The sequence below is a fragment of the Labrus mixtus genome, chromosome 3, assembly GCF_963584025.1.
Source record: "Labrus mixtus chromosome 3, fLabMix1.1, whole genome shotgun sequence".
Classification (NCBI taxonomy): domain Eukaryota; kingdom Metazoa; phylum Chordata; class Actinopteri; order Labriformes; family Labridae; genus Labrus; species Labrus mixtus.
In genome coordinates this window covers 16,540,163-16,554,377 of record NC_083614.1, presented here as the reverse complement: position 1 = coordinate 16,554,377, position 14,215 = coordinate 16,540,163, and the positions used below count along the sequence as shown (strand labels likewise).

The window sequence follows — 14,215 nt, the reverse complement described above, 5'->3', positions numbered from 1 at the left end:
ACCTCTCCTTCTTAACTCTCTTTGGACACTGTGCAGCACCTGTGAAGTGTTTCCCCTTGCAGTGTATACAAGTTGCTTCAAGTTTATTCACATTCTTCGTCATCAAAATCATTTTTTCCACATCGTCCTTCTTACTCCACTGCATACTGCTGCAACAGCAGACGTTTAGATCCTGTCAGAACTTTATTCTTTACAGCTGCAGCGTAAGGCGAGCTCTATTTTTCATGACTGCTCTCAGCATTTAAATGGGGGATTTCAGCTTCTTTCTGTTGGTTTGTTGCTCCTAAAGGGAGAACATCATGCTACAGAAACATGCACCAAACCGTAACGTTTGATGTATGTCAGTTCGGGATGAATACTAATACCATCACCACCCTATGAACTACTGTTTTAAATGCATGCAAAAGCTTTTTCATGCATGCCAGCAATGTGAATCAAATAAAAGATTTACACTTGATGTCATGTTCATTCATAGCAACAAAGATCAGCAATTAAGTGAATCGTTGAGTTGACTCCACATACACCATCCCTCTCCCTACTCTAGAGCACTTTGAGGAAGCAGAGTAAAAGTGACTATAAGGGGATGATATGAGATGTTTTCTGACCATTAGAAAAACTTAGCTCTTGTCAACTAATCCCTTAAAAATGAATTCCTGTATTTTTCAACCTGTTTCTGATCTCTGGGCTATATATTGTATGTTCTAAATCACTAGAAGGTTTAGTCAAGAGTTTAAGAAAGGTGTTATGAAGTAGGAATGCTGTCCAGTCCACAAAACTCAACATTTAAGGTAGTCCAAATCGTGTTCAGATTTGTCTAAGAAAGATCCCCTGCATGGTAAGTTACAAGCATCAAGCGGTAGATTGGATAACACAGAGAAATATAAATGTTACTAGTCAGACTGTATGCAGCTGTTAGACCAAATTCATAACAGTTACAGAGCCAACACTTGTACTTCTTAGAATTGGGAAATGTTCCCCAATACTCAGGATGTGGTAGGTAACACAAAATGAGAGTGCAAAAGGAACAACTATGCAGGCCAACCATGACCTACCACAATGCTCTCTGAGCTTGTTTATTTGAACAGTAAATATGAGCCATCCTTAAAGAGAGCTTCAGTCGGGACTCTTCAGTATAACCAATCAGGGCTTGACACTTGACCATATTTATGTCCAGACTTCATTCATTAACCATTATCTGTGACATTTGGCAATTAAGCTTGAGGCATAGCATTCATTAATACATACTTCATGTTACAGCTACATTGTGTACCAAGTCCATGCTCATCCAGTATTGTCTGAATGTATGTGTGCTGATGTGACCATAATTGTATTTACCTCGCAACAAAGCCATTTTATTAAGCTGCTAAAATAATTACAAAGTGATTCCTAACTACGGCTTGGATTTAAAAATGTGAATATGTATTTGTTCTGAAAGACTAAACTCTCTGCAAAGACATGGTTGACTGTGGGCTCTATGGTTACTGTGAGTCAGAAAGAAAAATCTGTGGGAATTATTTAGAAACAGAGCTGATTGCTCAGAGGACAACCCCTCCTCATCTGGACATTCCCCTAAAGCAGTACACCACAATGAAATCTGCAGAACAGTGATATACAATGTATGTGGTTTCTCATTCTGGCGGCATTGTTCAGTGCTGTTGTGCTTTTTTTCAAACAGTTGTGTGTACTCCGTCTTACTTTAAAACGACCGTGCTTGATGTTACAAGAAGCCAGAATGGAAGAGGTATCCTGGGATCTTAACTACAAAACTCATTGAAATCATTTCAATGAAAGTCTTTTATTTCATTGAAATATTACAAGAATATCTAACAAATATGACAAAGATCAAACTCAGATGATGATCCAAGAAGCTGATATGACATCCAAGGTTGGATGAAATAGCTGACAGAAATTAAAGGGCCAGCATATATGACTATTTATAGATACAGTTTCAGTCAAATCTAAACAGGAGTACTTATTTAATCTTATTTTCATAAAACATGATTAACTTGTTGGATAGTTGAAAAATAGAAATTCTCTCAACCAGAGGACAAAACGATGCAATATGTTACACCTTGAATGTTTACCACGTTATCATGCTGACTAAATGCATGGTAACATTTACCTTTACCACATGTTAGCATGGTAAAATAAGCATATTTAACTCTTAACATTTACTACATGTTAGCATTACTGTCAAAGTGTGGCTGATAGTAACGTATTAGTGTTAATGTTGACATAAAAACTCTCTGACATAAGTCCATTGATCTGAAGAAACTTTGCATTGTTTTTAGCCAACAATTCACACTAATGATTCTGTCTGATATAGTTGATACAAGAAAGCATGAATGAGCATGACAGTTGACAAATAAAATTAGCATCATATACACAATATTTGCATGATAAGGCTGATTAATAAAGTCAGATTTTGAATTCTTCATGAAACATCATTCTGTGCCAAAAAAAAGAGGTATATACAAGTAGCAGCACCACAGCAGATCCAATGAAAATCATGTTCACATGCTATGGACATTCATTTTGATGTGAAACCAAGGGCTCCCATATTACTGCGAGAAATGGACCAGATAACATCAATGATTTATGGAGTTAACAGGCTAAAGGACATCAAAAAAGAAGCATCCTTACTCATTTGAATGCATATTAAAGTGCAATATGTATTAAACGTATATGTATTTTATATGTATGAATTGCTCTGATTCATCCCATCTTTAAAAATAATTATATTCACTTTTTTAATTGATCTTTACCATTAAATGATGATTCACGTCTTGTTGAAAACACCTGAGTTAAATCCTTTAATGGGGACTTCGTGCATTGCTCTGAAGGCAATGTGTCCACGATCATATTAATCGAGGAGCAGCAGACTATCATGAACAATGAGTGGAGCAGCAGTTCAAATGTGACTCATTTCAGTATCACCTGTTTGTGATAGCAGAACGAGGACACAACGCGATTGGCTGAGAGTATAAAGTGGTTCTGTGCGCCGCGCCGCAGCTCTGCTCTCTTCAGCACCGCATACTGATTGACAGGTAAGCGCGGTCCTGACATATACAGTCTCATGAATATTAATCATTTAAGTGTCAAACGATGATGCTTGTTGTGCGTGTTGCCATATGAAATCAACTTCTTCTAAAGTTGACTACCAAATACTCCCAAAGGTGACATCTTTTTTTTTTTTTTATCCAGGTCAGTGCGTAAAGTGTATAACTGTTACAAGTTCTTATCATTAGATTTAGAAAATAACATCAATCAATTTGATTTAATGTACGCATTTTCTTGGGTTGATTTTAATCACGTCTTTACTACGTTTCATTCGTTGTCGACTTCTTTATTGAGCATTCATATTCCTGAGGTCAGGGTGCACAATGCCGCGCTACATTTGACCATTGTAGTCACTTAGTAAAACATTTACCTGAGTAACATGAACTTTAAATATTGTGCAAAACCTATACATTTGTGTTGAAAGTACTTATTTTCAACGTCTAATATATAGGGTATAGTGTTATTGGTGAATTATTATGAATGATGAATTGACATGTAACTTTTTATTCAAAGCACGGTCAGGGTGTAAATGTGTAGCATTTAGAAGGTTAATTGTACAGGATATGCCTTTAATTGCAAAAGCTGGTCATGTCCTCCATGCAGATGTCCACCTCGAGGAGCCCAGACCGTCCTGGGGATGGTCCTCCGTGCCTTCCCTCCTCAACAGTTGACAGCAGCGGTTTAACAGAGCACGATCCGGACCTTGACCTCCTCTTCCCGTTGACCCGGCCCCCCCTGCTGACCCGACGTCTAATGCGCTTTCGTGTCTGCAGCAGCCCCGTTACGCGCCGCAAGAGAGAGATGATTCCTGCCGACAAGAAAGACACCACGTACTGGGACAAGCGTCAAAAGAACAACGAGGCAGCGAAGCGGTCCAGGGAGAAGAGGCGGCTGAATGACCTGGTGCTGGAGGGTCAGCTGCTGGCTCTGAAGGACGAGAACGCACGGCTGCGCGCTGATGTGCTAAGCATGCAGTATTACAGCAGCCTGAACGCGGAGGAAAGTAACCACCACGCTGCTAGGGCAACATCAGATTCTACAGTGCCCTTAGCCCCCAAACCTTCTTATGTCCCTGCCCTTCTCCAGAGAGGACTCTGGGACAATAGCAGGAGCAACCAAGTCTCTGTGATGGGTGTAAGGCAACAAGAAGCAGCGATGAATCCATTTGATGCCAAGACCCCCTGTTTAAGTTCCAATACACAGGTTTTTCAAACTTGTGGCGCACAGCAAGGCATCCCCCCCTTCTCCGGGCCGTGTTTCCCTTCTCCCACAGCACATTTGGAGGTTGGGAGATCAGCGGAGACAGAGTCGGACCCCCAGCGACAGGTGTCCTCCAGCGATGACTTTCCTAGCCCCACCTATCAGGCGTCCTCCATCCAAGCGTCCCTTGGCTCCTTGCCTCTGGCTTCCAATCTGCCGTACCGGTCTCAAACCTGGCTGGTGCCCTGCGTGAATCACCCGGCACTGCGTAATAATTTTCTGCTGCACTGGCCGTCTTCCTACCTGCCCCCACCGGCTGTCTTGCCAGGCCTACCTCCTCTTTACTTACAGGGGAGACGAGGCCATGGTCTCGGTGTGGAGGCAGATCTTCGGAGGGGGTTCAAGAGTGGGTTTAGCAGAGCTGAAGAAAGTCCGAATCAGCTCGAGATGCACCGCAGTCCTAATGGACTCCAACTATCACGGCGTTTATTTCAAGCAGAGTGAGAAATAATAATCATTTCTTGTGTTGTAGAAAGTAACAAGTGAGCAAACTAGGTTTTAAAATTCGCCTGGGTGCAATATGCCCTCTAATTTGTTATCTGACCTTAATAAAAAGAGGGAAATGAGGACATTATATTTGACAACATCTCTCTCTCTTTGCTACAGTTTACACTGGCAGAACAGAGAACAATGAATACAGCTTATATTGAGGAGTTACATTTCTCTGAAAGTGTTATTCAGAATGAAACAGCGGCTGAAACTTTACGGATGAGTGATTTTACACACTCGCGGGAATAATAATACATCCACTTCCCAAGCTTAATTGATTTGAACGGAATTTTAAATCTCAATGCAAAAATAAATTCACCAATATATGAAACCTAAAGAAATCAGAAGACTTGTTCGTATTGCAGTTCAGATTGATTGCCTGGAAAGAAACGTTAACATTTTACTTGCGGTGGAACACATCAGCGACTTGTGAAACTGGTTGTTTGTTGGGTTGGTATTCCCCTGGCACACTTTGATTAAAAGAAAAGACGTTGATTCGTCGGCCTGCGGCTCTATGACAACACCTTCACTGTCTGTATCAGTCTTGAGGAATATTATTCATTTAATGCCTGAACAAACTTGTAAAGCTTTTTGTATTGCTACGATACTGAACCTTGAATTAAAATATAAATTCAATACAACTCTGCAGCAGTGTTGCAATATGATATGTTTGGAATTCGCAATGATGGTCCCGAATAAACAGTCCTCAGTCCATTTAACTAACCCATTTGATAGTTTGACAGCAGTTCAAATCTTTTAAGTCTCTTCACTTGCACCTGCATCATCAAATAAGCTTAAATATGACACACGGCAACAGCTCAAACGGCTTTCTTAGCAACAGCTATATGACAACTTCCACCTCAGTCTACCAGCAGAGGGAGCAACAACACAGCACTGCTACAGTTTTCCCTGTCAGAATGCTGCACAACTTTGTGCCTCGAGAATGTCTTTGTAATGCCTCCCGATCAGCTATTAAAATACCATTGGATACATTCTAATTCCTCTTTATGCAAAACAATACTAAATGTTATGGAAACAAAAACAGAAAGTTGGAAGGAATACATTTTGGTTCTTTAATACGACAAATATACTCTAAATATTTCTAAAGGAAACAACATGGAAGTACCATGGATGGTACTGAAGTTTTCAAAATGATGCTTAAAAAAAAAGTTACATTGTGCCCATTATTTGTACATAACATACCTTGAACAAATTTACAGATAAAAAAAAACATAAATGTAATGTTTGCTATTTCAGGAACTTTGCAATATGACATGAGGATGAGGTTACTGCACAAAAAGTGTTTTTCAAAGTTGACAGAGTGTTTGTCAGAAATCCGATCAGTAAGAGGACATTACATGTGCAGATCCAAAGTCAAAACTTGCACCTTCAAGCTGATTAAGTGTCAATCTGAGGTGCAAAAAATCTTTTAACACTTAAAATAGAGAACTTCAAGTCACTCCAGTCTTCTCCTCTCAGTTAAGCTTCTTTGAATATGTGAGAGACACATAATGTAGTATATTTTTGGTATGTTTTATTTTTGCCTGACGACTTCTACCATTAGTACTTCTAACACTATTGCCTGCGTGCAGAAGTATGTAATTGAATACCACATAAGACAACTTAATGCAGCTACAGAACAGGTAACAATCAGCAACGCACCGCAAATAGAAACCAAATGGCCTGTGCCAGATTAACACAAAGATGTAATATTACTGTATACGTGTCATAAATGCATATCCCCCTGCTATTTGGGTTGACGAAACAACAAATATGGTAATTTGAAAATGACAGCAGTAAACCACAAATATCATTCAATTCTGAACAGCAGACACGTTTCATGTGACAGCAGAGGTGGACAGTCAAACACACAGTAGGAGGGAGGTGAGAGGATAGAAAAAGCAACAAGACATTATCAGCCCCCCTCTGCTAAAGTGTGTATCAATCTCATGAGGCAGTCTCGGAGGAGAGTTAGCGGCTCAAAGTTGGTCATTAGTGCTGTGTGAAGGCGAGCTTTCTGCGTATAAGGTCGTAGGCAGTGGACTTTCTGCACCCGGCTTTTGAAGGTAAGGCCCCAAGCTAATTTTTCACACAAAGAGGTTTGGAACATGTTTGTAATGATGTCTGGATTCAGGGGATGAAATGATGAAGAATGATAGATACCAAAGGAGAGAGAGTAACAAGCAAAACTCATTTCAAACCGTGACTTTTTGCTCATCACAGCAACACCATGTTGACTGTAAAGTCTGAAGACAGATCAAAAAATGTTTTCTGTATTTTTTTTTATCTCTGTCATATCTTACCAACAAGCAGGGGAACGGTTCACATTTGTTCATGTACTCTTTTATATTATCAAAATAAAATCATTTACTCTGAATACAGAACTTGAAAACGTTGCCCTCATATTTTTCAAGATTGGTTTGAGGAAGAGGAAGTGTCGCTACCTTGTTAATCTCTCCAAGATCATTTTGGAGGTATTTTATAAAGGGTGTGTTTCTATTTTTCACTATTTTCTTTGTTTAAGTAATGTGGATGTTTTAGCCAAAGCTGGAATTCACTGAAAATATTAAATATCTAAGTAATCAGAATAGTGTCAAATATTAGTTTATCGTTCACAATTTTTGTATAAGACGCATGAATAGTTTTGAGACTTCATATTGTTTAAATATATCTAACATCTCACAAGTTCTTAAACCGTCTGTATTGTTGACTTATTTCTATTTCAAAAGGCCCACTGGGTGAAGGGGATTGCAAATGAGCTTAGGCTGTAAATGCTGTTGTGTGTAACCTCAGTTTACATTCTGAATCTGTACATCAATACAAAAAAACAAAAAAAACAATCCTTATTATTTTGTTTCTGGTGAGGGAGGAGTGACAGTTCATAGACGTTGATAAAGGTTTGTGAAATCTATTAGAAGTGTTACATACAGTGTTAGATACAATTAGATTTGCTCATATTACTTGTTTGTATGCTGGATCCTAATCCTCTCTAAAAAGTCATCAGTTCATTGACCTCCACAAAGTCTCATGAAAATCTGCCCATCAAATTCTTCATGAAATCCTTTTATCAAACTAAAACTGTTGAGTTGTTGTTCACACCACTCTATGTAGATTTAGCCTGTAGTCTTGTTAGATTGCACTTCTAAATGAGAGGGAAGAAATATTACTACATTTTTTTATAAATAGTATATACATAGGTATATTAACGGCCATCACAAGACCATAAAGTTGAGCCAATAAAGCAAAATTTTCATTCTCAACAAAAAAAATAGCATCAAAAGTCGGTTATTGGAGGGCAGATGTTTTAAGTCATCATGCAGGTGTTTTAGTTGACCTCCCTGGACCAGAGTTTCCCATGATATATAAATCACCAAAAAACATTAGGCATATCATGTAGCCTCTGAACTATCTATCGATAGATACTACCGTCGTCACCTTCAGATCATCTGGTATATGAAGGAATAAAGAAGGTGATTTAATGTATGTGACTGTCAATGCAGTGCACTAGTCAAAACACTAAGAAACAGTTACTATTGGTTTCTTAATCAAAATGGTATGGGCAAAATCAAACCATGTACGGCTGTATTAGTTAAATGTAAGACAGAACATCCAGCATCCCGTTCCACACAGAGAACAAAAATCTGAACAAAATCAAACTTTTACGACAACGTGTCATTGTTATATATTTCCTATATGGTGAAATAAAGACAGAGAAGGACTTAAATAAAAGGTACTGTCCTTAAATCCATCATATCAAGATATCACTGATAGCTTTACATTCTGTGCAGACTGTGAGAAATTTTTCATCTTCATTTTATTATAACTTTAAAACCCTGATGCAGATTGGGTTCCATGTAGAAACGGCAGGAAAAACAATGTTGTCTTTTTATGATGCGTTACATTTTAAATATATACTAATAGCACTCAATAGTGCGCTTCAAGGAATTCATTTGCTAACGGACAATTCAAACAAAGAACTGAGTTCTTTAAAACCCAAACACAGCATTTATCTACTCTTTTTTCCAAATTGGCAGTTAACAGGAAACACTAATAATGTACAACGGGGTGAAAAGCCACAAAACAAGGACTGACCAACTCCTCTTCCTATGAATAGTAATTTTAACAACAGCAGGTGGTAGAGTATGAGAAAACGGATAGAGAGAAAAAAAGAAGAAGTTTGAGAGTTCCTTACTAAAAAGCAGCCTGGATATAAATAGTCAATAAGAAACAGGTGCAAATGTGCAGCACAGTATAGTGAGCAGGCCTCTAGAGATTTCGCTCAGGAACCCTCTCTTTTTATTCTCGCTCTTTGTCTCCCTCAGTGATTATTGTTTTCTTTCTTCCTGCTGCTTCTTTTTTTTGATGCTTGCTGCAGCTCTGAGTATAAAACGCCTCGTCTTTCACTCTCACACACACACACACACACACACACACACACACACACACACACACACACACACACACACACACACACACACACACACACACACACACACACACACACACACACACACACACACACACACACACACACACACACACACACACACACACACACACACACACACACACACACACACACACACACACACACACACACACACACACACACACACACACACACACACACACACACACACACACACACACACACACACACACAAACTATGCAGGTGTTCATGTTTAGACACACAAACAGGGTGTGGGTCTACATTCTCACTGGGCACAGGCTTGAATATTTTTAACCTTTTGTTTTTCTCACCACCATTTAGGGTGCATGGCCTCTTTAAAGCTTGTCTTTTGATGCTTCTGACTCAGTCTGACTGGCACGTCAAAAATAAAGCCATGTGAATATGAGATGTTGCACTAGGTGAGGATAACAGAAATGAAAACGAGAACTAACAACTAAACGGTACACTGCATTATCATTTCGGAGGATAAAGACAGTGAAGTTATGGCGTGTGCTTTAAAGAGTTCCTCTTGTATGAAATCCTGAGTGACAGCTGGTTTATGAAGTGTCACATCACATGTGTAACATGTCACATGAACTAGAGTGTTGTTTGCAAGAATAAGGTGTGATGAAAGCATCAATGAGATAAAAGGTGTTAGTGTTAGCTTAATGTGTGCTTCTGTGTATGTTTGTATGCACAAGGGGCTGACTGTGGTTTCAGCACAAATGTTCGTTCTTTTTGCACAGCTCGCCATGAAACCACCCACAAACCCACGCAAATGAAAAAGACTTTATGAAAAACTGCCACCACTTGTCTCCGTCTGCTTCTATAAAGTCCTGCATTCATGTTCCGCAACAGATAAGACAAACTCCCACCAGAACAAGAGTAACGGAGGAAAATTGAAAACATGGTAGTAAAGCTCAATTTATCACCTGAACAAAAAGCTGGAAGAGCTACTTTCCGCTTGGCCACAGAAAAGAAAACCTTGTTCAAAATACAATCTGCAATGTCAATACATGACGTGCTTTTCCATTTTCACAAACTATTATTGATTTATAAAAACAGTGAAAGTGTGGTCTCTGCATATTGTGTTATGACAAATGTATGTTAAAGGTTTTGTGTGAAATATTGTGTAAAAAACAAATATTTTGTTTCAAGTTCCCCATCATATTGTCGTGTGACCTAGACAAAAAGGTGAGACGAGGTCAGGAAGAGTTGTTTGAGGGCTGAGAGGCCTCAAACACAAAATAATTGTTTGTAAAACTGTCAGCGCTTTCATGTTTCACTTTTCAATGCAATCAAAAAGGATGAAAGTTGCTTTTGGATCCAGCAGTGTCCCTGCAACATTCAGATAGCATGATTTTGTTTTGTCAATCTATGCAAATGAATTAACAATTGACCTAATCAGCAAAAAAAAAAGGTATTTGTTTGTGAACAATGAATTCAAAATCTATATATTATTGTTTTGTTTTACATTCCATATAGTGTCATCAACTATAGTATTGCAATGCTTAAGTGCATTTATGGTATATTTTCTTATACAGACTTTAATCATACCACCAGGTTGAATTAAGAGTATGTTACGTGAAGTCAAATCAGACAAGGTTAACATTATCTATGAAGGAGGTTGTTATATTACTCAAGCTCAAACACAAACATATCTCTATTCCTTTTCATTTCAGGTCTCTATTGATTATTACTTATTTAACCAACCATGAAGTCCCTGGGGTTACATTTGCATGAAGGCCAAGATAAAGATATCTTGGAAGCAGAAAATGAGCTGCTACGAAAGGGACACCGTCGCAAACGCGAGTTCATACCTGAGGAGCGGAAGGACGCCCTCTACTGGGAGAAACGCCGCAAGAACAACGAGGCAGCCAAACGATCCAGAGAGAAGAGGAGGTTGAATGACTATGTGCTGGAGAGTCATCTCATAGCTATGAAGGAAGAAAATACCAGGCTTAGTGCAGAATTAACGGCCATCAAGCTTCACTTTGGTCTGGTCCGTCCTGCAGCCTACACTGGCCTCAAGAGTAACCCACCATATCCAAATGTCCACAGCAGCACTCAGCCAATCACTGCCACTAACATGCACCACCGTTCCCTGCATAGGGATTACTACTGGGATGGTAGAGACTCCTCTGTTATCCCCAGCCACCAACCTGTTTTCTTCCCAGCGTATGCCTTTCAAACCCTGAGAAGTTATCCATATTTGAACACATCTGGTTCTGTTGGCTCTGGCCTCCTCACTCCCCTTGTCCACCCACACAATCTGCTGCCCACCCACTCATTCCATCCTGTACCTCCCATACTGAAGCCCGTTCCTACCAGAGGTATCTCAGATGAGGAGGTGGAGGAGCAGCAGGTCCATGAGAAGATGTCCCTGTACAGCTCGGCTCCACCTCGCAAAACCTCATCGAGGGGAGACAGAAACTACTGTTCCCCAAGACATCACATGTCTGACTGACTGTCAAATAATTATGCTTTATTAATGTGACTTCTCTTTAAGTAATACCAGATACTCTTGCTTACACTGCTACTTTTGCTTGATTCGATGAATATCTCACCAATAACATTATTCTGTAAGCCTCAAAATAAAATCAATTAATGAACAAGTTCACATAACAGCCAATTCATCGCCTACTTCAGCTCTTCTCTGTGTTCTTCATCAAAGTTCAATACAGGTTCAACTGTGTAACGTGTGTAAGATAACACGACTCAATTAAGGCTAGCTATCAGCCAGCAAAAACATTGACAGAGCCAGATGTGTGTCAAGTATCCTAGCTGATTGATGAACATAACTTGGCATGTAAGTAAATATGTTACTATAGTAACCAGGCTAAGTATTAAAACAAAGCTGACACACTTATATGAACCCAATGTTTAAAGTTGAGACAAACATATGGTTTGAATTGAGATTTTCTATGGTAGGCCTATAATATGATGAATATGAACAAGAGCCATTAAGTAATTGTGAAAAACATTATCCGATTAGTCAATGATTTTTTAAATTATCAACGACTACCGAAAAAAAAAAAAAATCATTAGGATAGTTGCTGGCCTGGGGTCCAGTTTATCCAAGCCCACAAAAACAACCCTGCTTTATGAAACATGAAGATACGTTTGCCTTTTTATTACTAGTCAGGAGAAATTTTCATCTAGTTCAATTTTTAAACATCTTTTTTAATTTTACCATCTCCCTGTAGGATTAACACAACAACAATCTGACTAACAATAAATATTCACATTTATTGATAATAACAACAAAGATTTTAATTGTATAGCACTTTTAAAAACAAGGTTTTACAAGATAGCCTAGGATAGCTGACAGTAGGTTATTTTAGCCAATAGGCGTAGGCTGTAACAAAAATATGTTCTTTTAAAATACAACACTGTGACACGAACTATTAAATTATGTCTTTTAAAAAAAGGTGCAATTTGATTTACGTAAAAGTCTTGGCGGATAACCATAGCAACAACCCTGATTGTTTACAAATGGCAAGCAGCTTTTGTCTTTGAATATAACTTACTTTGTCACATTTAGTTTAATTGATTTGCAGGTTAAGCGGCAAACCAGCTCGCAACAAAGGTGTCGTCTATTTTTGTGTTTTACCCTATTGTTTAACCGTGAGGATAATTATGTCAAAGCGGAATACTAGCAAGTTAAATGTGAAGGAGGCAAATTATTTGTTTGTCTTAAGCTCCATTTGTATGTTTTCTCCTGCTTTGTTTTTCAAATTAACTAACTTTTAGTTTAACTTACCAGCAAAGTCCTTCGGGATAGTTTATTGGTTGGGAGCATATAGAGAGAAGTCTGTTCATCACCACCAAGATGTAAAAGTTTAGGATTACCACCAACTGCACTTTTGTCACATGACTTTCTATGATTGTGACACCTTTGTGAGTGACCGTAAATAATCCTCTCCAGACTCCAGGTGTGACCAGCGGGTAGCAGCAAGAGAAAGTGGGCGACTTCAATTTATATAGCCTACCTGGGTGCTTCAGTGTTTACAGTCCGACTAGCAACAAGACGAAGTCTAAAAGCGCGTTGTTTGATATACTTGTATGCAGATACCGGTTTAGCTATTTATCCAGTCCTTTCTTGTCGATGACCGCAGATTGGAAGATTAAAATTTGATTATTTTGAGCATCGTGTTCCGTCCAGTTCCGCGTTACTGTTGCACACATACTCAGAACTGCTAAGAAGCAAGTAGACAATATATGCAAATAGAAACCAGGATTCTTTGATTTGTACAACTATGAATAGGCTAATGGAAGACCAACTTGTTTGCTGTCATTTTATAATCCTATACTCTGCTGAATATAAATAGCCTATCTTGTCAACTTAGAAATATATCTGCTTGAACTGTTGGTGTTGTTTTCTGTAAGAGCAGGTAGCCTATTTGTATGGGAACTACAATAAAGATTGACATTTCAGTGTTGATTCAACATCTTGTATACTAGTTGTTGTTCAACCCTTTTTTTCTGGGCTCTGGCTTTAAACTTGTGTCTCAAGGTGCATTCATGGTTTAACAATAGCAACTACTGTCTTCATAGGCAAGATTAACCTTGGATGTAGCCAAAAATTCCTGGCATTACACCTCTTTCACTTGTTGACAACCTCCCCATAGACAACAAGCAAACTAAGGCACAGCCTTTCACAACTTAACCATCTGGGCTGAAACTAATTACTCAGAAGTTAAGTAAATTCACAAAATAGTGTGATGCATGACACAACATTCAAGTCATTTTGAGAGTCAGGGACACTTGGGACTCCCACTGTCATCAAGTTTCAGTTGACGTAACATTATTCTTTAGAATAAAAAGGGCTAATCTGAATTGAAGCTTTTGATGTATTAATAAGTGTAATCAAAAGAAGATAAGAAACAGAACAAAAACTTGTATGATGTATATTTTTCCCTTAAAAAAACAGACGAAGAAGCAGAGGCTGTTTG

The 14,215-nt window shown here is 38.7% G+C and overlaps 2 protein-coding genes across 2 annotated transcripts; both read left to right on the top strand.

The window, feature by feature from the left end:
- The first annotated feature begins 2,989 nt into the window (after nucleotides 1-2,989).
- On the top strand, nucleotides 2,990-5,215 carry si:dkey-172o19.2 (transcription factor atf-2). The gene is made up of 2 exons (XM_061033320.1): nucleotides 2,990-3,176; nucleotides 3,664-5,215. Exons 1-2 carry the CDS (start codon nucleotides 3,132-3,134, stop codon nucleotides 4,762-4,764), a joined length of 1,146 nt encoding a protein of 381 aa, XP_060889303.1. The 5' UTR covers nucleotides 2,990-3,131; the 3' UTR covers nucleotides 4,765-5,215.
- Nucleotides 5,216-5,677: 462 nt separating this feature from the next.
- nfil3-4 (nuclear factor, interleukin 3 regulated, member 4) lies at nucleotides 5,678-11,875 on the top strand. The gene is made up of 2 exons (XM_061033319.1): nucleotides 5,678-6,875; nucleotides 10,943-11,875. Exon 2 carries the CDS (start codon nucleotides 10,975-10,977, stop codon nucleotides 11,725-11,727), a length of 753 nt encoding a protein of 250 aa, XP_060889302.1. The 5' UTR covers nucleotides 5,678-6,875; nucleotides 10,943-10,974; the 3' UTR covers nucleotides 11,728-11,875.
- Nucleotides 11,876-14,215: the final 2,340 nt, after the last annotated feature.